Source organism: Leuciscus leuciscus, assembly GCF_965113295.1.
Source record: "Leuciscus leuciscus genome assembly, chromosome: 7".
In the NCBI taxonomy this organism is placed as follows: Eukaryota; Metazoa; Chordata; class Actinopteri; order Cypriniformes; family Leuciscidae; genus Leuciscus; species Leuciscus leuciscus.
In genome coordinates, this window is record NC_138731.1 from 3,308,819 (window position 1) to 3,334,639 (window position 25,821).

At 43.5% G+C, this 25,821-nt stretch overlaps 3 protein-coding genes across 9 annotated transcripts in view; 1 reads left to right on the forward strand and 2 right to left on the reverse strand.

Annotated features, from left to right (window-relative positions):
* The window catches only part of LOC309503442 (uncharacterized protein), a 149,859-nt gene that overhangs the window by 87,857 nt on the left and 36,181 nt on the right, over positions 1-25,821 (reverse strand). Inside the window, exon 1 of one of the 2 annotated variants that reach the window (XM_082176273.1) lies at positions 23,087-23,196. The exons of the other annotated variant lie outside the window; for it this stretch is intronic. The gene's annotated coding sequence lies outside the window, so the exon portion shown is untranslated. Of the gene's footprint in view, positions 1-23,086; positions 23,197-25,821 lie in introns of those variants that run through there. 2 annotated transcript variants of the gene reach the window in all.
* The window catches only part of LOC309503419 (uncharacterized protein), an 82,953-nt gene continuing 66,843 nt past the window's right edge, over positions 9,712-25,821 (reverse strand). The window contains exons 1-3 of one of the 2 annotated variants that reach the window (XM_082176238.1): positions 23,153-23,230; positions 22,331-22,463; positions 9,712-11,067 (exon numbers count right to left, since the gene is read on the reverse strand). In XM_082176238.1, the coding sequence (XP_082032364.1) occupies positions 10,064-11,067; positions 22,331-22,415 (1,089 nt within the window). In that variant the 5' untranslated portion in view covers positions 22,416-22,463; positions 23,153-23,230 and the 3' untranslated portion in view covers positions 9,712-10,063. Of the gene's footprint in view, positions 11,068-22,330; positions 22,464-23,152; positions 23,231-25,821 lie in introns of those variants that run through there. The other variant, XM_082176239.1, reaches the window with a different exon arrangement.
* LOC309503470 (uncharacterized protein) lies at positions 17,224-22,261 on the forward strand. 5 transcript variants are annotated; one of them, XR_014207652.1, is made up of 5 exons: positions 17,224-18,982; positions 19,053-19,122; positions 19,518-19,957; positions 20,437-20,540; positions 21,142-22,261. XR_014207652.1 is itself a non-coding variant. In XM_082176309.1 (3 exons), the coding sequence occupies exons 1-3, from the start codon at positions 18,452-18,454 to the stop codon at positions 19,547-19,549; spliced, it is 633 nt and encodes a 210-aa protein (XP_082032435.1). In that variant the 5' UTR covers positions 17,224-18,451; the 3' UTR covers positions 19,550-20,624. The 5 variants fall into 5 exon arrangements, 1 of the variants encoding a protein (XP_082032435.1); XR_014207654.1 differs by having other exon boundaries at positions 20,088-20,540; positions 21,142-22,254; XR_014207655.1 differs by having other exon boundaries at positions 19,518-20,540; positions 21,142-21,783; positions 21,834-22,253.

The following is a 25,821-nucleotide window of genomic DNA, read 5'->3' on the forward strand; positions in this document are numbered from 1 at the left end:
AATTAAACAATTACAATACCCAAGGTCTAATAAGCCACCTGTTCTAAAGCCCAAGGTGGTACTTGGATTAGCAATATGAACAGACTCAATCACACAATAAATCAAAAATAAACAATTAAACATGGACAAATCACATAAAAAGGTCAAACAAAAGAAATCAAAAATTAGGCCAATCCTCTTGGATATCAGCAGCAAGAAAAGGCCTCCATACAAGAGTTAAAAGAAATAAATAAAACAATTAACTTGGTGTCAGTCCATCAAACACTCGATACTCAAACACTGAATCACAACAATGACAGGAAGAATCAAACAGTGTTAAACAGGCAACGATGTAACCCGCCAGCCAACAGCCTGTTAATCACAGGTTTAATAATCCTTAGTCCCGTGTGAAAAAGCAGCCGGGTACGACGAAAATCCATAAACACGTAATGTGAAAAGCATAAGCAAAGCAGCAGATGTTCAGCGTCGATGTAGCCAACTGGCGACCGCACCCCCGGTTAAATAGCACTCCCTAAAATGCAAAGAATGTCCATTTACAAATGTCCCACAATAACCATTCAACTCTCAGTATAGCAACATACCTATGATTAACAGCGTTGCGTCACAGGCCCTAAGCTCTGATTGCTGATCGCAGGGCGCACACTCAGCTGGTGAAAGAGCTGCTGCCACACCGGGGATTCTATAGCACGAAACATTCCCTATAAGCCCACGTTATAAAGTTAAGGAGTGGAAAGAGAAACAAAGCTAACCATACCTGCGGCGCTACGGTAGACAGATAACCAGGCAGACATCAGGTCTCTGGGCAGGTAAACAAGACAAGTCGCATACCGGTGACATCATTTGTCAAAAGTAAAGTCCCGGTTTATAAAGGGGTGAAGCCCTCGCGATTGGCTCAAAGTTAACTGCCCAGAATCACTCACAGCTGCAGCAAATTAAGCGTCACTTAGGAGGCATGATCCAAACAACTGCATCCTGCTACATTAATATTTGGTACAGTAGCCTTTGTTTGCAATTACAGAGGTCAAACGTTTCCTGTAGTTTTTCACCAGGTTTGCACACACTGCAGGAGGGATTTTGGCCCACTCCTCCACACAGATCTTCTCTAGATCAGTCAGGTTTCTGGGCTGTCGCTGAGAAACACGGAGTTTGAGCTCCCTCCAAAGATTCTCTATTGGGTTTAGGTCTGGAGACTGGCTAGGCCACGCCAGAACCTTGATATGCTTCTTACAGAGCCACTCCTTGGTTATCCTGGCTGTGTGCTTCGGGTCATTGTCATGTTGGAAGACCCAGCCTCGACCCATCTTCAATGCTCTAACTTAGGGAAGGAGGTTGTTCCCCAAAATCTCGCAATACATGGCCCCGATCATCCTCTCCTTAATACAGTGCAGTCGCCCTGTCCCATGTGCAGAAAAACACCCCCAAAGCATGATGCTACCACCCCCATGCTTCACAGTAGGGATGGTGTTCTTGGGATGGTACTCATCATTCTTCTTCCTCCAAACACGGTTAGTGGAATTATGACCAAAATGTTCTATTTTGGTCTCATCTGACCACATGACTTTCTCCCATGACTCCTCTGGATCATCCAAATGGTCATTGGCAAACTTAAGACGGGCCTTGACATGTGCTGGTTTAAGCAGGGGAACCTTCCGTGCCATGCATGATTTCAAACCATGACGTCTTAGTGTATTACCAACAGTAACCTTGGAAACGGTGGTCCCAGCTCTTTTCAGGTCATTGACCAGCTCCTCCCGTGTAGTTCTGGGCTGATTTCTCACCTTTCTTAGGATCATTGAGACCCCACGAGGTGAGATCTTGCATGGAGCCCCAGTCCGAGGGAGATTGACAGTCATGTTTAGCTTCTTCCATTTTCTAATGATTGCTCCAACAGTGGACCTTTTTTCACCAAGCTGCTTGGCAATTTCCCCGTAGCCCTTTCCAGCCTTGTGGAGGTGTACAATTTTGTCTCTAGTGTCTTTGGACAGCTCTTTGGTCTTGGCCATGTTAGTAGTTGGATTCTTACTGATTGAATGGGGTGGACAGGTGTCTTTATGCAGCTAACGACCTCAAACAGGTGCATCTAATTTAGGATAATAAATGGAGTGGAGGTGGACATTTTAAAGGCAGACTAACAGGTCTTTGAGGGTCAGAATTCTAGCTGATAGACAGGTGTTCAAATACTTATTTACAGCTGTATCATACAAATAAATAGTTAAAAAATCATATATTGTGATTTCTGGATATTTTTTTTTTAGATTATGTCTCTCACAGTGGACATGCACCTACGATGACAATTTCAGACCCCTCCATGATTTCCAAGTGGGAGAACTTGCAAAATAGCAGGGTGTTCAAATACTTATTTTCCTCACTGTACGTAACCGAGACATTCCCTTTCGTAGTCACTCCGAGTTACGTCGGATGACGACGAATGGGGTTCCCAGTGTAATACACATATAACCTGCATAAGGAGAAACACTGGGGTGTCCAGTCGCAGGTGGAATATTTCAACCCCAGGGGTGGCAAGGTGGCTTGCAGAGGGAAAGACACATGCTCAAGGAGGCTTACAGTGGAAACACACATGTGGGGGTCGCCCAGAGGGGGAACCATGCACATGGAGACACCTAGCCAAGCTCGAAAGCTGCCGGTGGCATAACTCTGGCGTTGACGTCGTCAGTGCTGGAGGAGACTCAGGGCTTATTAGGCTCACCTGAGGAAAATATCGCACGTATCCCGTCCGAGGAGAGGAATAGCGAGCAAGCAAAGACACCTGAGCAGGATCTAGTACCGGCTAGTTGAAACGAGTACATGAGAAGAAACTGGCTCCACTCGGAGATTGTAGAATCTCGCGAATGTGTTAGGTGTCGCCCAGCCTGCAACTCTGCAGATGTTTGTTAGCGAGGCACCATGCGCTAGAGCCCAAGAGGATGCCACACTCCGAGTGGAGTGGGCCGTCACACCAAGGGGGCATGGTCGACCTTGCTGCTGGTATGCCAAAGCAATGGCGTCCACTATCCAGCGAGACAACCTTTGCTTGAAGAGAGCCTTTCCCTTCAGCTTCCCACCATGACAGACAAACAGCTGGTCTGAGGTCCTGAAACACTGCGTTCTGTCTACGTAAGCACGGAGGGCGCGTACTGGACAGAGCAGTGCCAAGGCTGGGTCTGCCTCCTCCAAAGGCAGCGCTTGCAGGTTCACCACCTGGTCTCGAAAGGGGGTGGTGGGAACCTTGGGCACATATCCAGGCCGGGGTCTCAGGATCACGTGAGAGTTAGCCGGCCCGAATTCCAGGCACGCTTCGTCAACCGAGAATGCCTGCAGGTCCCCTACCCTCTTGATGGAGGCCAATGCAACCAGGAGCGCTGTCTTCATAGACAGGAACTTAAGCTCCACTGATTGCAGAGGCTCAAAGGGAGCACTCTGCAGGGCAGTTAAAACCACTGAGAGATCCCAAGAGGGAACGAGAGGAGGGTGAGGAGGATTCAGTCTCCTCGCTCCTCTCAGGAACCTGATAATCAGGTCGTGCTTTCCCAGAGACTTACCATCAACTGCGTTGTGATGTGCGGCAATGGCGGCAACATACACTTTCAGGGTGGAGGGAGACAGCCTTCGCTCCAACCCTTCTTGCAGGAAGGAAAGCACGACACTGATCGGGCATTTCGTGGGTTCTTGATGTTTAGAAGAACACCAGTTGACGAAGAGGTTCCACTTCAACGCATAGGCATGTCTCGTGGACGATGCTCTAGCGGAAGTGATGGTAGCCAACACCGCTGGTGGTAGGGTACTCAAACCTGCCTCGTCCCGTCCAGGAGCCACACGTGGAGGTTCCAAAGATCAGAACGAGGGTGCCATAGGGTGCCCCGTCCCTGAGAAAGCAGGTCCTTCCTCAGAGGAATTGGCCAGGGAGGTGCTGTCGCGAGGAGTACTAGTTCTGGGAACCAGGTGCGGTTGTGCCAATACGGGGCAACCAACACGACCTGCTCCTCGTCCTCCCTGATCTTGCGCAAGGTCTGCGCAAGTAGGCTCACTGGGGGAAACGCATACTTGCGGAGGCCCCGCGGCCAGCTGTGCGCCAGTGCATCCGTGCCGAGCGTGCCCTCGGTCAGGGAATAAAACAGGTCGCAGTGGGACGAGTCGTGGGAGGCAAACAGATCTACCTGTGCGTCCCCGAACTGATCCCAAATCAGCTGAACCGACAGGGGATGGAGTCTCCATTCTCCAGGGAGAGGCCGAGACAGCTCGTCGGCCGCATGGTTCAGGTCTCCCGGGATAAATGGCTCGAAGCGACCTCAGATGCTTCTGACTCCATATGAGGAGGTGGCGGGCAAGTTGTGACATACGGCGGGAGCGTAGACCACCTTGTCGGTTGATGTATGCTACTGTTGCGGTATTGTCTGATCGGACTACTACGTGCTGGCCCCTGAACAACGCATGGAAGCGGTGCAGGGCTAGACGTACAGCTAGCAACTCGAGGCAATTGACATGCCAAAGGCGCTGGGGTCCTGTCCAGGAGCCCGCGACAGCATGTCCATTGCACATGGCACCCCAGCCAGTGGTGGAGGCATCTGTTGATACAACAACATGCCTGGAAACTCGTTCTAAAGGCACTCCGGCCCGAAGAAAACTGAGGTTCGACCAGGGGTTGAAGGTCTGACGGCAGGTCGGAGTCACTGGGACTCGGAGCGTGCCGTGTTGCCATGCCCACCTCGGGACTCGATCGCGAAGCCAGAGCTGAAGCGGTCTCATATGAAGCAATCCGAGCGGCGTTACTGCGGCTGCGGATGCCATATGCCCCAGGAGCCTCTGAAAAAGTTTGTGGAACCGCACTCTTGCCCTCGAATTGACGAAGGCAAGACTCAGCCTGGCTAAGCAGCACTCCCCAGACCCCCAGCGGGACAGTCTGGGGAGCTCTAGCCAGGCTCCCAGAAACTGCACCAGCGGGGTCATTCGAACCACAGACGTACCGTCCGTGGTGCAGCGAGGCGGAATGACCAGCCCAGGCGAGGGTGGCATAGCGGCCCTGTGCGGGGGCACGATCATTAGCCGCGTCCTGCCAGAGGAGGCCAGGGGAGGAACAGCGTCCCACAGGGGCGTGCTCTGGCGACAGAGGGGGATGAGAGGAGCGTGGCCCGTGGGCGGCGCGTGCTGTCATCCACAGCCTCTTGGTGCTCAGAGAAAGAGCATCAGTTCTTTTGAATGAGATTCTCCCCCAGCCCTCCACCGGGGGAAGGAGTGGTCCTGCTACCAGCTCCTGAAAGAACTGAGCCCTAACTCCAAGCTGCCCGTCTCAGGAGTGCTGCTTAGCCAGGTGTTAGCCGGCTAATGGGCAGAGACAGGCGGTGCCAGCCTCCAGCGACCTCCTTGTGCTCGGGCCGGTGAAGGCTCGAGGGGAGGAGCCGCATGGAGGCGGCGTCGGCGGGAAGCAGACTAAGGAGACCACACGGACGGATGACCGTCAGTGCAGAAGCCTCAGTCCGCTTCTGGAGTGATCGAAGACTGTTGGGCGCAGTCCTCAACCACACCGCCGCCGACCAAGCTGCCCGTCTCAAGAGTGCTGCTTAGGCTGGCGTGGCAGTCTAAGGGGCGGAGACGGGAAGCGCCGCCCTCCTGCGACCTCTTCCTGCCCAGGGCCGGTGAAGGCCCGAGGGGAGGAGCCGCATGGAGGTGGCCTTGGCGGGAAGCAGACTAAGGAGACCACACGGATGGATGACCATCAGTGCAGACGAACCTGAGTCTGCTTCTGGTGGCCGAAGCCACCCCGCCGAAGAGCCCAGCCTGGGACATGGGGGAGCTGAGAAAATGAAACCTGGCTAAGCCCATGTCTTGGACCACTCTAGTGGAGACAACCTGGCCCAGGATCACGCAGGTAGCGATGTCGCCCGAGAGCGAGGTCAGTTGTGTGCGCGGCGGAACGACCAGGCCGGGCATGGGAGGCATAGCGTCCCAGCAAGGGGGCGTGGTCGAGTTTCCGCGTTCTGTCAGTGTTGGCCAGGGAAGGACTAGCGTTACACTGCGGCCGGTTCTGACAGAACTCCTGAGTCAGCACTGCTTCGAAGGCGAAGGCGACACACAGGACTGCATGCTTGTGTCACAATAGTGACAGAGAACATACAGACCAAGATCGCCTCACGATCAAGAGCAGCGAAGGCGGAGGACGCCCGCAGGCCGCGAAAAGTCACGTGGACTCCCGCGGGCCGGAAGCGTCCTGATGCACATCCGGGAAAGCCTACAGCGCTCGGGGGGAGGGCGGCGCCACTCCAACCGATGCTTTCAGCTGCCCGGGAAAGCATGGCCATCAACTCTGGATCTGACTCGACTAACGCTGACACTCCTGAGGGAGGCAACGTAGCCGAATCCTCATTTCCAGAGGAATCAAGCCCGCCTTGTGATGCTGTGAGTGACATGACACCATCTGCTAGAGCCCCGAATGAAACACTGAGTCCCCGAGAGGAATCAGGCACACACGGAAGCCCCACGGTTTGCGATGTGGAGGGGGGCGTGTTTTTTACAATTTATTTATTTATTTATTTTTTGTATTGTACCACACTGTAACCCTCAGATCACCCTGGCCACCAGCCAAAGTATCCCGTAGGAAGAGATAGATTGGGGTGTGGCAGAGGGGACTCTAATCATTGAGTCTCAATCTATAAACATCGCGATGGTCATGTTCCCGCAATGAAAACATGACTCATCCACGAGCGCTGCCGAGCGTGATTAAGCCCAACACGCAAAACCCTCGTGACCGTTAGGCAGATGAATCACGCGCCCACATCCAGTAAATACACGGGCGAACCGTCTTGAAAAAGACGTGCCGCGTGCAGCTCTTTTAGAGAGGAAAAAGCTCAGCAGAGTGCTGAAGCGCCCAGGGAGAAACACACTCACTGTCGGCAGATCACGGCACAAAACAGCAGCAGGCAATGCGATCTCGCTGGAACGTGCCATCACACAAACACACTGAAGAGCCGCTCGTCTCGTAGAATGAAGATGATTCAGAATGGCTTGTAGAAGTGAAGAAAACTCTTGGCTCCGAAGCGAAAACATATCTGCATGTTGCCAGATTACTTCCTTATATACCCCCAGGATGGGGCGGAGATACACTATGCAAATTCCGCAGACCCATGGCATTTCATTGCCATTGGCTCGTTTTCTATACTCGAAGGTGATAGGCTTTCTAAGCGAAACCCCATTCGTCGTCATCCGACGTAACTCGGAGTGACTACGAAAGGGAACTGCATTTTCATGATTTTTTTAAAATTAACAAGACATAACCTACCTGACACCAGGGTTTCCCGCAGCACTTTGGAACTAAGGCGGCCACCTAAGCAACACACGCCTGCCGCCTTAACTACGTCGTCAAAAAAAAAAAAAAAAAAAATTAAAAATTTTACATCGCTTTTAAAAAGTTGGTGCTTAAATTAGCGTCAATTCATCCTTCACAGGGAGTTTGATTGACATGCGATCTGAGTCTAACCAATCAAAATCCACCATTTTTGTTCGACAAAGCAGTCAGGAGAGTTAGATTAACGTCGGTGGATTTGACCTTGGCTTTAACTGAGGCAATCTGTCACGACCGTTTAAAGAGCCACAAAACGGTAGGCCTATTTATTGTTTAATTTTCTTTGACTGCCCAAATTTGAAAGTTGAGACTTTGTTTCATATTAAATATTACCTGCTCGGTCCTGTCTGTCTGTCAACGCGTTGTCAGTGTCCTCTATTTTTCACTGCTTGAGAACATGGGTTGAATCCGAAAGTTTAAAAAAAAACTAATTAAAAATCTAAATATGACTAAAACTAAATACATTTTTTAAATAACACTCCAGGTCTCCGCATTTCAAGCCCGAAAGAGAACTCGATACTGACGCGCGTCTTTTCTGTGGGTCGTGTGTGTGTGTGTGTCTGTGTAATAGGCAGGACTACAGCGCGGTCTGTCTTGAATGGTTTAAAAGCATTCACATTAATAAGAGCGTGATCATACAACGCTATAGTCAACGTGGTGACAGAAAAAAACGGATACTGCGTAATTAATTTAAACGCTTTAAACTTGTTTTTTTTTTGTTTTTTTCGGTGCCACAGTGGGCAAGTGATGAAACCGGTGTTGCGACTTAACACCGTGTAACACAGGTAACACCGACTATCGTAGCAAGCCTACCGCAAGCCTTCTAATCTTACCTTCTTATACTGTCTATGGATCTTACTCATGCTTTTCATATAATCAACATAGATGAAATAAAAAAAAAAAATAATTTAAAAATAAATATGAAACTAAATCGTTTTCTTTAATGACTGGGCTACAACACATATGCCTATAGGAGAAATTTAATGTTGGAGCGAACTTCTTCGGGGCCGTCATCTTGTTCCGGGTCCGACTCCGGTTCAAATTGAGACGGTTGCACAGATGTGTCCTCAGAGACTCCCGCTACCATTCTTTCTCCAAAATATACCCTCAACTGTTGTCAAGGCAACACTCCACGTGTGTTGTCAAAACCATAGACATGTATAGAAAGGCTAGATGGCTCAAGGCGGAGTCAGCTGTGTCGTCACTTGGCGGCCATCTTAGGTCAGGAGACTGCGCTGCTGCTCCCTGCTGCTGTGGACGGAAGGTGAGTGATATACGCCAACTAAAATGCTCGTAACTTGCTGAATTCTTGACGGATTTACAAACGGTTTGGTTTATTACAAACCTTATTAACGTGGCTATGATTTGTGCTGATGCCGTTTGTGGCTATAATTTTTCACAAGTATGCAGTTAAATAGCCGCATCCCTGACGTTTATGACACACCAAGCCGTTTGAAAATCGGTTGAAAATTGAGCAAAATATAGTTATTTCAGCACTACATGCACAATAGACTTTCATGTTATAACTGGACGAGCGGTCCTGTCCTAAGATGGCCGCCGTGTGACGTCGTCGGGTCCCATTGGCTCTCAGCGCCGGTAAGCTATCTAGCCTTTCTATACATGTCTATGGTCAAAACGCCCCACAGAACAGAGGGGCGGGGTGAGCAAAGCTCATTATCATTTAAAGACACATGCACTTAAATGGCTTGCTGAAAACAGAGCTGTTTTTACTCAGGTAAAATGAGTGTTTTCTTACAATACTAATGAGAATTTTTAAAGTATATTACAAACTTTTCATTTAGACCCTAAAGAATCATATTAACTTGTACAAAAATGGCATTATATGACCCCTTTAATAACATGCATTTACTCCAAACTCACTTCATAACGACAGTTGAGCATCCTTCTGTGACATGATGTGCCTTCTTACACAGAATAAGGCAGTCGTGTATTTCATGTTTAATCAAAGCATTTCAATCTTCTGTTTATTCAGCTACAGCGATAAGGATTTCCTGGAATGATGCGCATTATTGTACTTCTGCGGCGGGGCATATTTATCGTGTTTGCGTGAGAGCGCCCTCTGTTGTTCAGATGCATAAAATAATCGCAGCCTTTGCCAAATCGCGTGTGGTTTTATTGCGATTAATCGTGCAGCCCCAGTAAATACTATCTGAAAGTAGTCCACATCAAGAAATTAGCGGTGAGTCAGGATCAGTGGTGAGGCACTTGCAGTTCCAACAAACTTCCAGATGAGCCCCAACAGTGGCCATATTCAGACTAAAGTCCAGACTAAAGACATTACCAATTCAATCTCTCACTAAAAATTAAGCAAATAATGCTGTTTAATGGGCTTTCATTCATTTTTTTATTGATTTCAGTTACATTATGCCATTTCACAGCAAGACAACATTTTCAAAATGTGAACCGCTTCTCTCCTTTGCAAGTACTTGTGTGAGCCTCAAGATTTCCTTTTTGTGAAAAACTCTTGCCACACAGTTTACAGATGAAAGGCTTCTCTCCAGTGTGAAGTCTCATGTAAGTGTTGAGGCTACTTTTATGACTGAAACTCTTTCCACAGTGATGACATATAAAACTGTTCTCTCCTGAGTGAATCCTCATGTGGCAGTCAAGGGTTACTTTACGTGTGAAACTCTTTCCACACCGATCACGTTAACGTTTTTTTTTCTTCCAAAAAACGGTTTCTCTCCAGTGTGAATGATAATGTGAAACCTAGGATTTACAACGGTTGTAAAGCTTTTCTCCAGTGTGAATTCTCAAGTGGGAAATAAGGTTTTTTTTTTGAGTGAAACTTTTTCCACACTGTTGGCAGGGGAAAGGCTTCTCTCCAGTGTGAATTATCATGTGTGAATTAAGGTTTTTTTTTTGAGAGAAACGGTGTTCACAATGAGAGCAAGTATAAGGCTTTTCTCCAGTGTGAATTCTCATATGGGCTTTAAGGTTTTTTTTCCGATTGAAACTCTTTCCACACTGTTGGCAGGTGAAAGGCTTTTCTCCAGTGTGAATTCTCATGTGGGCTTTAAGGCTTTGTTTTTGAGTGAAACTCTTTCCACACTGTTGACAGGTGAAAGGAATCTCTCCAGTGTGAATTCTAATGTGGGCTTTAAGGCTTTGTTTTTGATTGAAACTCTTTCCACACTGTTGACAGGTGAAAGGACTCTCTCCAGTGTGAATTCTCATGTGGACATTCAGGTTTTGTTTTTGATTGAAACTCTTTCCACACTGTTGACAGGTGAAAGGACTCTCTCCAGTGTGAATTCTCATGTGGATATTAAGGTTTTGTTTTCGATTGAAACTCTTTCCACACTGTTGGCAGGTGAAAGGCTTCTCTCCAGTGTGAATTCTCATGTGGGAAATAAGGATGTGTTTATGAGCAAAACTCTGTTCACAATAAGAGCAAGTATAAGGCTTTTCTCCAGTGTGAATTCTTATATGGACTTCAAGGCTTTTCATTTGAGTGAAACTCTTTTCACACTGTTGGCATGTGAAAGGCTTCTCTCCAGTGTGAACTACCATGTGGGATTTAAGGCTTCGTTTTTGACTGAAACTTTTTCCACACTCAAGGCAAGTGAAATAACTGTTAGGTTTGGTCTTCTGAGCTCTTTTTCGTGAGTGAGTCTTTTCCATCTTTGTTAATTTATCTCCAGTCTTGAAATATTGATGTTCATCTTCCATATTATTCAGTTCTTGACTCTCCTCTTTCAGCTGCATCAGGTCTAAAGCGAAAAAAGACAAATACAAGTTAACACCAGTTTAAATGGCAACACACAGCTAACAACCTCACAGCTTAACTAATTGATGACTAACTGGGAACGTGTCTGCATGCGTTTATGATAATTCACAAACATTGTGGCAGCAAACTCTCCCGGATGGGTGAAATAGGACTCAGTAGCCTGATTTGCGCATACACTGCAGCTGGTGGTTAATGACAGTTGTAATGTGTTTGTGCATCGGGTTATCATTACAGCTGGGCGGCTTGTCAGACACAGCACCTCTACATGCAAGGCACTGGAGGCAAAACAAGAACAAAAGCAATTTCCGAAACTCCATCTCATTCAATTGTGCAAAACAAGATAAAACTAAGCAAGTGAGGTGTTTGGAAGACTTCTTGTTCTGTATGACCGAACGGTAACAAAGCTGCAAGAAGCCAGGGGTCCGTTCTTTGTACGTCGCTAAATACATCCGAGATCAATTGGCACATGATATCATCGTGCTAATCATGATCTGGCTAAAAAACTTCTTCGAACACACCTGTTGTTTATGATTAGTATCGCTGGATTGAGTTATCTGAGATAACATCACGTTCATGCGTTGGTTTAAAAAGGGATATGTATTGATGGTAGAAAAATTTATCAGCAACGTTGCTATTGGTTGCTCACCATGACCAAAGAGCGCGCAAAGTTTTTCTCAGAGCAGGGAACACCTCAAAGTGTGCAAAAGCCAGGAGAGAGGGCTAGCAAAAAAGTAGCAGACAAAATAAATTCTGGAACGAGTGAGACAAATCAGACAATTATGTGTTATATTTAACAAATAATCTTTCAAACTCACTCTGGGATCTATGGTCCCATCCCCCCAACAAGAACAAGAAGGGTTTTGGTTACCATGACTACAATCAGATAAGTTGGTTTTATTGCTGTTAAAAATGTGGTCACGTGGAAAAGCAAAGGCCATAGGAAAGACCCACAGCCCTTAAAACAGACTTTCCTGCATTAATATATTGACAAACTTATCTGTAAATGAACATGCACCCCAGGACACTGTGTGAATGATTTACTGTATTGTGTAGTGTCTTTTGATGCTATTATGTCTTTGATACTATGTATTATATGATAGAACCAACGGTCAATGTAACCTCCCCTGTGTCGTGTCTCCTATCTAATTAATCCTCATTTAATGAATCACTTGTGTTTTGATATATCTATCTGAGTAAAAATGAATACAAACAGCAAGGATTTCTAACCACACCTGAGAAAGAGCCATAAATCCTCCCAACAGAGGAATTTCCCGCTTGGAAATCCCCCCCTTCTTATTGGTCGACCCAACCCTGAGAGGTGGGACCTTTCTCAGACTTTAAATGGCCTCTACACAAGCTCTTCCCTCTCTTGGCCTTCTCTGGTACGTTCGGGTCGATGTCCTGTGGGGCCGCACAAGGCCCCAGACCCCAGGGCAGCAGGCCTTGACCCACAACCAGCCATGTGCTCATTCAGGAGAGAGAGGACTCTCTCAACCAGAACAGAATCAAAGGACAACATCAGGAGTGTGGCACAATGTCTTCATTCAATGCAGAAGAAGTCCATCGCAACTCCAACCATCAACTCTTCCGACTTCCTCCCTTCTCCTGTTTGCTCTGCGTGTCCTCTCCAGCCCCAGGGCCGGCAGGCCACAAACGGCACTCCAGCCATGGCAACAGAGTCAAACCAACAACGCAGTTCATCACCAATTCTTCAGTCAACGCTGAAGAAATCGATTGAGACTCATGAAACCATCAAAATCCTTCTTCAGGAACTTCACGAAATGTTTTACTGCAAAGGATGCAAGTATACATTTAATGAGGTGCTCTGAAAATGATAAACTGATGGTTCTTTTCATAGTTAAATGGACCTTTTCCATAGTTCCATTTCCTGCTTCCGGTTTCATTCCGTCACTCACCATTTTACCTATGCATTTATGTATCAACAAAGTTCATTTTACGATTTAGATTTTGACTACAGGCTCTTAGTAGAGCTGTACAGTAAGAAAGACATTTCCCTCCCCGCAAATGAACATTCAAACTTTCGGTTCACAAAATCCCCTTAACTGGGGCCTTGATGGGGATGTGAATGCAGTCTATGGCACCAACCACATTAGGGAAGCCTGAGGGACATATACTGTAAGTCATACTTATTGGCATGGTCATGATTGCACAATCTTCATTAAAAATTATAATGTAGCCTACCTGCGTTGGCAGAAAATTAATAAATAAATCTGCTTTACAACCTTGAGACTTACGTGGCTTGGAAATACCACAAAACCCCTAAAAACTGCTCGAGCGCCAGGTAAAGTTTGCAAATGTCACGACAGACAGCACTTTTCACCAAGTTCTCCGCATCTCCAATACTCCACGTGCAAAGAATCTCAGGGCAATGCACACATTTTGTGCTGTTATTAAAGCCAGACTCCGACGAGTCGAACATTTAATGATGTGTGAAAACCGATATCTCTCAAAAAGTACACTATCACGCTGCGCTAAAGGACTTCCTGTATCACCGCCACTTATAAAGCCGTAATCTAATCCTGTTTACATGAAATAAGCAGTGTTGGGGTAGTTACTCAAAAAAAGTAATTAGTTACTAGTTACTTCTGTAAATTGTAATGAGATTACTTTACTAGTTACTGCATTTGAAAAGTAACTTCACTACTTATTACTTTACTTTCCCATTTCTTAATTTACCAGATACATGGACAAACATCATAGCCCTATCAGCCTGTCCGCATAGTGTTTATAAATGTAGCCTATACAAAATGGCATGTAAAACCATATGAAAGAACAATATCCATGTCTGCACAAAGAAATATGCCTCACTGTAAAATCCACAAACAACTGGATAAAGGACAAATGTCCACGGTGGTAGACACATAATCAGGGCTGGACTGGGACAAAAAAAAAAATCGACCCTGGCATTTTGGCCATAATAATAATAGCACACTAATAGACATATTTTGTAAAACAAATGCACTGAAAAATAAAGGAAACTTTCATTATTAGTTTTGTACTAATTTCAATACTTGAAAGAGATATAAGCACATGATCTTTGATTTTGACAGAAACTGCATCAAGCTTTTATTTTGGCAGAAAACATGGTTTACAAACGCGTCTCATTAAATTTATAGTAAATTACGGTCATCGTCAACTATGCAGATGTGGAAATAATGCGTTACTGGGTAATGGGTTCCTACACTCATGACATAGCCTAGCTAAGTGTTTTGAAAGTAACTGTTCAATGAAAGAACAATTTTTGTTCTTTCATTGTGCAAAAGTTACCCTTATAAAGAGGGAAATGTGAAATAAGTGCGTTTGTTGGATTATTTTATGAAGTAACTTTAGGTTTTTGAATTTGCCGCATTTTGGCAATATGTTTTTTTTTTTACTGAGATGGATTCAAAAGCCAACAACTACATCAGGAAGTGGCTGGGCTTACCCCGGAGCCTCTCCAGCGTTGGCCTGTTTGGGAGGAATGCACTTCGACTGCCACTGAAGTCAATCCTGTTGGGCTACAGACAGGAGAAGGCAAGGCTTGTTCTAGAGCTGAGGGACTCGTCGGACCCATCTTTGCAGAACACCAAAGCCCCAGTCTGAACAGGTCGCAAGTGGAGGGCAGATTTAGTAGTCGACCAGGCTATCAGCAGGCTGAAACACCAAGAGATTGTTGGCAGGACACATTCAGGGAGAACTGGCCTGGGGTGGGGGACTGCTCCAAAGATGTGGTCCAAAGCCACAAAGAAGGAGAGGAAAGAGCTAGTGATTTCCGAGGTGGTCAGGACAGAGGAGGAGACCTATCAGATCAAAGCTCTTAGCCAACGCCAGCAAGGACACTGGACAACCTGGGAAGGAGTAATAAGCAGGACTGTAGGTTGGGCCGACATGTGGAAGATCCCCCAAGCCAGGCTGAGTTTCCTCATAAGGTCCACCTACGACACCCTCCCAAGCCCCAGCAACCTCTGTTTGTGGTATGGCTCAGAGGAGAGTTGCCAACTTTGCAATGCCCCAAATCCGAAGCCTGCAGCACATCCTGTCAAGCTGCAAAAAAGCACTGACCCAGGGTCGGTACAGGTGGCGCCATGATCAAGTTCTGCGGAAGCTGGCGGAGATCCTGGAGGTACGCAGGGTGGAATCAGCCAGGGAGCGCCTACCCCCGACATCAAGGCGACCGATTCACTTCATCAGAGAGGGAGGAAGGGCCCCTAACATCATGCAGCCACAGAGATCAGCCCTGGCAGGCAGTTGTGAGTGGAACTGTCATGCATTCTATTGCAGGTTTGAGAAGCCCAGACTCACACCTCACACCCGCTCTGATGTGCACTTCACACATCCACCATCACCTCCTGCAACCCCTCTCCTCCCCCCTTCTGCCATCCAACCTGAGCTCAAGGTCTGTGTGGAGGACGTGAGCCGAGTCTTCAAAAAACAGAAGACTAGGAAAGCTTCAGGCCCAGACGGCATCGCATCTGCTTGTCTAAAAGCCTGCGCTGACCAACTGGCCCCAGTCTTCACGCAGATCTTCAACAGATCATTGGAGCAGTGTGAAGTTCCCTGCTGCTTCAAACGCTCCACTATCATTCCGGTTCCCAAAAAACCTAAAATCACTGGACTTCATGACTACAGACCTGTCGCTCTCATGTCTGTGGTCATGAAGTCGTTTGAAAGACTGGTGTTGGCCTATCTGAAGGACATCACTGGACCCCTGCTGGATCCCTTTCAGTTTGCTTACAGAGCAAACAGGTCTGTGGATGATGCAGTCAACATGGGACTGCACTATATCCTGCAACATCTTGACAGACCTGGGACTTATGCACGGATCTTATTTGTGGACTTCAGTTCGGCCTTCAATACCATCATCCCTGATCTTCTCACAGCCAAACTGACTCAGCTCTCCATGCCATCCTCAATCTGTCAGTGGATCTCCAGCTTCCTGACGGACCGGCAGCAGCGAGTGAGACTGGGGAAGCTCACATCCAGGACCCTCACCATCAGCACTGGCGCCCCCCAAGGGTGCGTTCTCTCCCCACTGCACTTCTCCCTGTACATTAATGACTGCACTTCTAAAGACCCCTCTGTCAAGCTCCTGAAATTTGCAGACGACACCACCGTCATCGGTATCATCCAAAATGGTGACGAGTCTGCTTACAGACTGGGGGTTGAACAGCTGGCTGTCTGGTGCAGCTATAACAACCTTGAGCTGAACACGCTCAAAACAGTGGAGATGATTGTGGACTTCAGGAGAAAATCCCCAGCACTCCCCCCTCTCACCATCATGAACAGCACTGTGGAAGCAGTGGAGTCATTCAGGTTCCTGGGCTCTACCATCTCTCAGGACCTGAAGTGGGCAAATCACATTGACTCCATTGTGAAAAAGGCCCAGCAGAGACTGTACTTCCTTCGCCAGCTGAAGAAGTTCAATCTGCCACAGGAGCTGCTGATCCAGTTCTACTCAGCCGTCATTGAGTCTGTTTTAAGCACTTCCATCACTGTCTGGTTTGGTTCAGCTACCAAATCGGACATCAGGAGACTACAACGGACAGTCTGGACTGCAGAGAGGATTATTGGTGCCCCCTTGCCAACACTCCAGGACCTGTACTCTTCTAGAGTGAGGAAGAGAGCAGGTAAAATCATCACAGACTCCACTCACCCTGGACACCCCCTGTTTGAACTGTTACCGTCAGGACGACGACACAGATCACTGGCCACAAGAACATCCAGGCACAGGAACAGTTTCTTTCCACAGGCCATTTCCCTTCTGAACACTTAACATGCCCCCCAAGGCATATGCCTGTAAGTGCAATACTCCCACTGTCTAGTGCAATATTCTCTAACTCAGGTGATATTTATACTTATATTATTCATACTACTCAAAATACTGTAAATATGTTCATAATCTGTAAATGTTTATTCAGACTAAACCCAACTGTGACCCCTTTTTTTACTTTTTATACTATATATATTTTTTTTATATATATATTTTATTCTTAGAATTTGTATTACTATGTTTCTTGTTGTATTTGTATTTGTATTTGTATATGTGCACTGGAAGCTTCAGTACCAAGAAAAATTCCTTGTGGGTGCAAGCACACTTGGCAATAAAGCTCTTTCTGATTCTGATTCTGATTCTGAACCTGAGAGTGGACCTTGATCGGCAGCTCAGGTTTCCAACAGAGATCACCACAACCAACCTTCGACCGGACATTATTCTCTGGTCTCCCACAGCCCGGGCAGTAATTTTGGCAGAGCTCACTGTCCCATGGGAGGAAGGAATGGACGCAGCCTTTGATAGGAAAAAAGACCGGTACATCGACCTCACAGCTGAATGCAGAGAGGCTGGGTGGTCGCTGTCAGCTACCCGGTGGAAGTCGGCTGTAGGGGGTTCGTGGGAGCATCCACCCAGCGCTTCCTTAAGAGCATGGGAGTCACCAGGCCCAAACTCAGAAAGGCTTTGAAAGACCTGGCCGAGGAGGCCAAGCAGAGAAGCTTTTGGCTTTGGTTAAGAAGGACGGACCAGGTGTGGGGAAAGCAAGGGTCCTAGGGTCAACTGCAGGGGGAGGCAGGGAGACGTCCCTGCCAATGCTCCACCACCATGAGATGTTCCGGGATTAATGGAGCAAAACATCAATGAAGGGTGGCTCCCGGCTGATAACCCTGCAGCTACCCACAATGGCACCGTCGGAGATGCGGCAATCAGAAATGCTCAGAAGGCAGTCACTTGCCTACAACCACCTACAACATTTTTTCCAACAAAATACATCAACTAAATTATTGTCCATACTTCAGGCCCTTGAAATCTTTTAATGGAATTTGTCATGTATACATGCATTGTACTTTCAGCATATTTTGAAGCTAATCAGAAATATAACTTAATTTTATCTCTTTACTACTTTTTACTACTTTTTATCTATGCTTTTATATTTTATATCCTTTCAGAAACAGAGATGGTAACTCTGAATTTAGAAGTACTACCAGCTCCATCAGTGTGTCCTTAATCTTCTCCGTCAACCGCAACACACAGCCTGTCTTGCCTTGCATCCCACTCAGAGACTTCCAGGCCAAGCCTGACCTCTACACAAATGCCCAGCATTTCCAAAATGTGGGCTGAAACTTTTCAAGTCTGAAAAGAAACTTTACAACAATCTCTACAGGAAAAAGACCTAAACCTGCAGAAAGGCGCCAAATGGTTAGAGTTCTGGTTGACGAGATGAGCAAGTTTGAACTTTGCCCAACACGTGCTCAGTGTCTTACAATCTGTCAAAAGATTTTAAGGGAGTACCCTAACACTTTTGGAGACAAATTTCCAAATGGCTCCTTAATAGGAGGGGGATATACATCACTTCTAATCCAAGTGAAGACATGAGATGAAAATTTTAACCGTGAGAGCAGATCACCAGAACCATAGATCAAGGCCAAACTCTGGATGCAAAAGAAGACCAACGGACACCTATGGCTGTGTGAGATTTGAACCGACAACCGAGACTAAACGTCAACAACTACAGGGCATTTACTGCCATGAGGGAACTGGCGGTGTAGAGAGAGCAGAAGTAAAAACTCTTATGGAGACAACATTCTGTCTTTTGCATCAGCAATTCAATTCCATACCAGCACCTTCAGTTGAAGACATTAGGAGGCAGTGGCCATACCTCTCCCACCATAAGTCTATCAGTGCCCACTTCAAGTTGCTCACTGACATTGATGTTCTGAATGCTTTCGAGATGTCCATGAAAGAATGTGGAAAGGCTATCACTGAGTACTTCAAGAACAAATCAAAGAATGAAAAGGTGAAGGATGTCCAGTCCCAGCCTGAAAACACAGAGATGGCACACTTGCATATCAAGCTTCTAATGTCCCATTTTCAGGAACATGAAGATGGACGGGTGTTGCATGCAGATGTGAGTATTTAGTTTTCTTCTTTACTAAGTGATATTATGTATTCTGACTTGTGTATTGTGTGTCCTACAGGTTGCTGCATCTGCAGCTAATGTTGAGAAGAAACTTAATCTACCTGCAAGTCCTCGTCTCATTTTGCTGGGTTAGTGTCTTATTAGGATGTTAAGAAGAAACATTGACAAATGAAAAAAAGAAGAAAAGAAAAAAACTGTTTCAAAAGTTCACCCAAAAATGAAAATTCTGTCATCATTTACTCCCCCTCATGTTGTTCCAAAATGCTGAATGCTCCACAACTGTTGTATTTTTTTCTTACTATGGAATTCAATGGTGACCCGCAACTTTTGGGTTACAAACATTCTTCCAAATATATTCCTTTGTGTTCAGCAGTAAATTATGACAGGATAAAATTTTTGGGTGAACTATCCTTTTACAATTAAGTCTTCTCAAAGGGAAATCTTGAAAAGAGTTGTGCCAATGTTTTGGTTATTGTTATATTTTTGGTTTATTTTATTTTATTTTTTGCGGTTTTTGTTTTAGGTACGGCAGAGCAGACAAATGCTGTACGATGAATGTTAAGCCTAGAGGGCCGTGTTATTTGTGAGTGTGTCCAGTCATCATTTTTGACAGCACTTGCAACACTGTTTGCTGTGTACTACATCTTCAACCTGCACAGTATCAAGAGGCGGCTTTCTGGAGGTGTGACACTTTAATTTTCCTTTCCTTTTTTTTTTTTTACCTTTCAGAATCATCTTTAAAATAATTTTGACTCATGATTCTTGAATACTATGGTAATTTGTTATATAACTGTCTTTATACGCGACGTTGGAATAAACCCAGAAAGAGGCTCAAAGACCTGCAGAGGCAAGGTGGTCTCCAAGAAGACGGGCAAGGTGGTGAATACAAAGTCTGCAACAGTTCATTCAAAGGTTGCCTCTCTACTGAAAAATCTTGCTGATATCGAATGGGATTTCATCTAGGTAAGTTAATTTGCACATATACCCCTATTTCTTTTCCTGCTTCCCGTTAAAGTTATTATACCAGCTTTTTTGTAGAACATGCAAAAAATGTACAATACACTACTAAAAGCTTATTTCATTTTAATTTCAGATGTGCTTTACAAAAATAAATTTTGGTCCAAAATAACAAAAACTACGACTTTATTCAGCATTGTATTCTGTTCCGGGTCTGTTGTCAATCCGCGTTCACGACTCCGCAGTGACGCTGCTGACGTGTTATCTGGTGCGCCCGAGCTTCGTTTACAGTCTGAGGGAGACGCACGCTCGTGAACGCGGATTGACAACAGACCCGGAAGAGAATACAATGCTGAATAAAGTCGTAGTTTTTGTTATTTTTGGACCAAAATGTATTTTCGATGCTTCAAAAAATTCTAACTAACCCACTGATGTCACATGGACTACTTTGATGATGTCTTTATTACCTTTCTGGACATGGACAGTATACCGTACATACATTTTCAATGGAGGGACAGAAAGCTCTCGGACTAAATCTCAAATATCTTAAACTGTGTTCCGAAGATGACGGGCTTGGAACGACATGAGGGTGAGTCATTAATGACATCATTTTAATTTTTGGGTGAACTAACCCTTTAAACCCCTGGAGTCACATGAATTACTTTAATGATGCCTTTACTACCTTTCTGGGGCATGAAAGTGCAAGTTGTGTAGGCTGTCAGTGGAGTGACGGTTCTCAGATTTTATTAAAAGATCTTCATTTGTTTTCTGAAGATAAACAGAAGTGTTACAGGTTTGGAATTCAAGCTTTATTTTTAGGTGAACTAACCGTTTAACCCTGGGTCTTTTCTATCTTGATCCATGTTTTGGATAGCTCATAATTTTCCCCGGGTTTATTTGCATATTTGCTGTGTCATTGCCATTGATTATGAATGCTGCTCATGACACATAAAGGCTATGATATTGTGCATTCTTAAGTTTACCTTTGTTAAAATAGGTTTTAGAAAGAACAATAACCCAGAGTTGATGCGCAGTAAAGCCCTTTTTTGTGACAGGCATCATTGTACCATGCTGCTGGTAATAAAAAAGCCTGCCATCTCTTTTTTAAGCTCAAAATGTCTCCCCATTTACTCTCTCGTTAAAGTTAATCTAAATTCTTCATAATTCTTGCCTTTTTTTTAATCTTTCAGACTACACCTGCATCAATTTGAAGATTCTGGAATGTTCTTGGCCTGTTCCTGTTCTAATTACTTGCAAGGTTTTGACTTCACTGGACTTTTATTCAACTAAAACTTTTGAAGTTAATTTTCACATTCTTTACGGAATGTACACCCCAAGCACATTCTTGGCCTGTTCCTGTACCAAATACAGGTTTTGACTTCTATTGACTTTTATTAAACTAAAATAAACTTCAAAGGTTTCCACATTCTTTACTATTTCTTAAAGACTGTTTTTAGGTAAACACAAAAAGATGGATTATTCTATTGGACGTGGTTCAGTTTTAATTTGCTCTTTTGTTTAAGCATTCAGATTATTTGTCACTAAACTGTGTCTAAATTGTGTGCTATAAGTGTGCTATAAAAGAAATGCCCTCTTGAGCTGTTTTTTTCTTGGGAAAATCTTCTAAATTAATTATTACAATACCCGTTTATTTGTACAGATACAGATATTAAACAAGTACAGATATAAATATTAAAGTTAATAAAGAATATGTAACTTAGAATACAGTAATGAAACTGCAGGATTATTGTGGGCTTGTTGTAATTTGCTAACTGCAACGATCTCATGTCAAATGAAATGACTGACTTGTTTAGGACTTAAATAATATGGATGTCAATAAATCAAAATAATAATTGTAACTACTCATGATTTGGAAATATAGGCTAAATCTTTTTTCCCAAGAATATTGTAATAATGGCCACCTTTCATAAAATGTTAACATTGTCATTATATTATTGTTTTTGGTTTCAATCTTTGGTTTAGTGAAAGGTACTTGATGGGGCTGTGGTGATAGTTAAAGGGATACTTCATCCAAAATGAATGTTCTCTCATCATTTACTCACTCATACCTTCCCAGTATATGATTTTATTTCTTCTGAATAACACACAGATTTATAATCCATATAAATAATCTATCTAGTCCATATAATGCAAGTGTACAGGTCCTCTAAAGTTCATGCGGAAACACTTTTATTTCCATTTGTCTGGTCATGTCTGTCCACATGAGAAGAACCGCTCCATGTCAAATAAAACCGCTTTAATTAGGACACTCGTATACGAGTGTCCTAATTAAAGCTGTTTTATTTGACATGTCATATATGACATTCTTCTATCAATCATTTCTGTAGATCATTTTAATAAGGATCGAATGAAACTAACCTGTTTGTTCCTCAGTATCTTCATGTTTCACGCTGAACACTTCTTCAATCTTTATGTCTTCACTCTCCTGTTTAATAAACGCCATCTTTATAATAGTGTCACGTGGATCTCAGATGTTTCTCCAGGAGTTTTCCTGTGTGTTTGGACAAAGTCATGTTTAAGATGAGAATAATTAACAGAAAGAAAAATAAATCCACAGTAAATCTCTGAGTGCGTCTCAATCAGCTCTAGTTCAGTAGTTCAGCGCACTGGTGAGGGAGTCAGTCAGAGGGAGAGTTAATGGACTTAAATACACTGACTAGACAAAAATCACTCAAAACAAGCACTACAATAATAAAATAACAAATTATACAGACACTTCATATTTAATGTTTTGTAGATTTAATAGATTACGTTGTCATAAAAACATTTGCGATTTGTTCATGAAAGTTGTCATTATTAATAATAATAAAAAGAAATTTCGTTGTATTTTTACACTGTTTTGAGCGGCAGGATTCGTCAGCGCGCGGTGATTCAAGCGCTTTGAATCAGTGAGTCATTTGGCAAAGCATTAGATTCAGTTGACTCCGTTTCTCCATCACCACTTTCCAAAACCCGAATTCGTGTTTAAAATAAACTGATACACGATATAGTGCGTGAAATGAGTTGCAACTTTTCTGTTACTCACATTCGAATACGATTTACTCACACAAACAACGTAATATTGTTACATTAAGCATATTACACAGATATGTTCAATAATACATGGTCACATACCTCTTATAAAAACTATCAAATCGACGTGTATCGATTTAAACTCTTTAAATGCGTAAAACCACAAACCTTTCTTCAGTCTAATCATAACAGTTGCAGGAGCACGGCGCAGCTTTATGATGTCATATCGTCAGACCAAAATAAAAGTCCTGTTCCATTTGCTATCCAATATCCAGAGTATAGAAATATATAACAGATGTCATGGGAATTCATGGTCAAATATATATTTTAATACGTTGTCCAATTATGTGATGAAAAAGATTGAGAATTACTAATTGTTAAAAAGACTGAATTAGTTATTAAAACACAATTCATATGTCAGCATTGAAATGCATATATCTTTCACAAGAATCAGTAGAAGATAAAAAAAATAAAAACATATGTTTATGTTAATGCTAAAAAGGTATTGACAAAAAAATAATTATTCTGCATGTCACCTGGTCGTGTGGTTCCTTGTTTTTGTCTTTTGTGTAATCTTCTGATGACAACATTATTATCTTTGTCTGTGACAGATGTCCATCCTGTTGAGCATTTACAATGATTTCATAAAGTCAGCAATAAATAAAGTGTCAATGAAAATGTATGGAAGTGTTGATACTATGGAACAAAAAATAAGATTTTCTTTAAAGCTACACTGTGTAATTTTTTTTGTTGATTTTTAGCAAAAAAAAAACACTTTTCTTTCAAAAGTATCTGTGCTCATTCAGGTGTAATTACTTCCACCAACTAATCAAGTATTCTCGTAAGCATAGAATCTGCCATTTAAAATACATACGAGCGAGTCGCTCGAATAGCGGCAGCCATGTTGCGCCTCCATCTTGAAAATACATTAGCCAAGGAGGAACATACCTGGAAATTCAAGCTTCGCCTTTCACGATTTTACACTCAGTGGCCAATGACGAATGCGAGGGGGAGATTACTCGCGACTGCCGGCAGATTTTAAAGCCTGTTGAAGATGGAGAATCACGCATATTCTCGAGGACAAGTAACAGAGTCATCAAGGAAGCGAAAGAGAGAATTAAAAAGACATCGCGACAGGCAAATCAACAAGACCAAAGTAAATATTGGAGTGACTTTTCCAAGATGGAAAGAGCTCATGAGGAGCAAGGATTTTAAAAGGGACGCCGAAGATGCCTGCTTTCTTCTCGACAGGTAATTCAGCCTATTTGTGTAAATTCAAAGTTTTATAGTTGCTTGGCTAACTATAGCATGGTTGTGCATATCGCTAGAACGACGTCTAGGATACTTTTCCTCGCGTCAAGGATGAAAAAGGATTGTTTAAATTTAAGCCCACCGGCAACTATAGTTGCCGCAATGCATAGTTGTCATTTTCCTTTTGTAAGTATTTTTCTAGATGTTGTCCATGTTTTATTTCTCAATGACATGCAAGCAAACAACCACATAAAGGATTTCAAGAAAAAAAAAAAGGTATTCACTTCCTCCCTGTCACAGGAGGCTGTCAACTTCCGAGCCCTAATTCTAGGAAGCATGGCGAAGGCAAAACCTCCAAAAGAAAGGTCATTTTCATGTTACTAATAAGTATTTTTTGTTTACATATATATATCTACATAATCATGAAGGTCTCTAGAATCATCCAAACGAAACAAATCTTACAAGAGATCTATAGTTTTTTGTATACTTAGTCAAAAGTCCAAGCGGCAACTATAGTTGCCGGTGGGCAAATGCCTTGTAAGTACATATATCATGGGAAAATGGGGTATACTGTGTTAATAGGTTAATAAATCAAGGTTATTGTAGAAAAGAAATAAAGTTTTTCCAGGTAGATTCATATCTACATATAATGAAATCACAATTATAACAATAAAAGTTACTTTTTGTCGAAGTTTAGCAGTTTTTGTACTGAAAAAATAATAATTAGTTTTTCAATAATGTTACATTATGATTAGAATCAAACCTAATCAGGATGTTACAAAGTGAAAAGTTGAAGTTTTTAGAGTTTATCATTTTTTTCAAACATCTGTTTTTCATATAATTCTACAAATTTAAAGTGTGCCAATTAATTTCTGTCTATGTGTGTTCTGTGTTGTTTCTGATTTTGAGGATGAATTTTGTCCATTGATGAAATTCATTTGATTCTAATCATAATATAACAGAATTTTTTTTTTCAGTACAAAAAGTGCCTAAACTTTGACAAAAAGTAACTTTTATTATTATAATTGTGATTTCATAATATGTAGATATGAATACAACTGGAAAAACTTGTGAAAAGATGTCTTTCAGTTAGTCAAATAGCAAATCGTTCTGCAGCCATCTACTGGTTAAAGTGATAATTTGTTACTTTTAAAACGGCATTTTCAAAAAGATGGGCAAAAATCTTACACTAAACCATGTCAAATGATCCATGTTATCCCCAAGAATGAAAGTTAGAAATGTGGGTCAAAAAGACCCTGAACAGCGCACAATGGTTAAGGCAAATGGATTTGTTGTTTGTTGTGTTTTCATATTCAAGAGATTATAAGCTAGATGCAGTTTTTTGGGTTTACATCAAATGTTCTTCGACTTTTATACATAATAAATGTGTTTATGAATAAAGATTGATCTGTTGAAAGCAGTTATTTTGAGATAAATGCCAAATGTTCTCCTCCTATTCATATTTTACATTGAGGGGGTGCATACAACATATTTGCCCACCGGCAACTATAGTTGCCGCACATTCAAATATGATTTTCAAGAAAGAAAAAAAAAACCTGGGGAAAATAAATGCAGAACATGTTCAC

Bases quoted from the DNA above. Each gene is read 5' to 3' on its own strand.
- LOC309503470 (XM_082176309.1), top strand. From the start codon at position 18,452: ATGAAAATTTTAACCGTGAGAGCAGATCACCAGAACCATAGATCAAGG. The intron at 18,983-19,052 runs GTGAGTATTTAG...TGTGTCCTACAG, and splicing joins GACGGGTGTTGCATGCAGAT to GTTGCTGCATCTGCAGCTAA. The intron at 19,123-19,517 runs GTTAGTGTCTTA...TTTTTGTTTTAG, and splicing joins TCCTCGTCTCATTTTGCTGG to GTACGGCAGAGCAGACAAAT.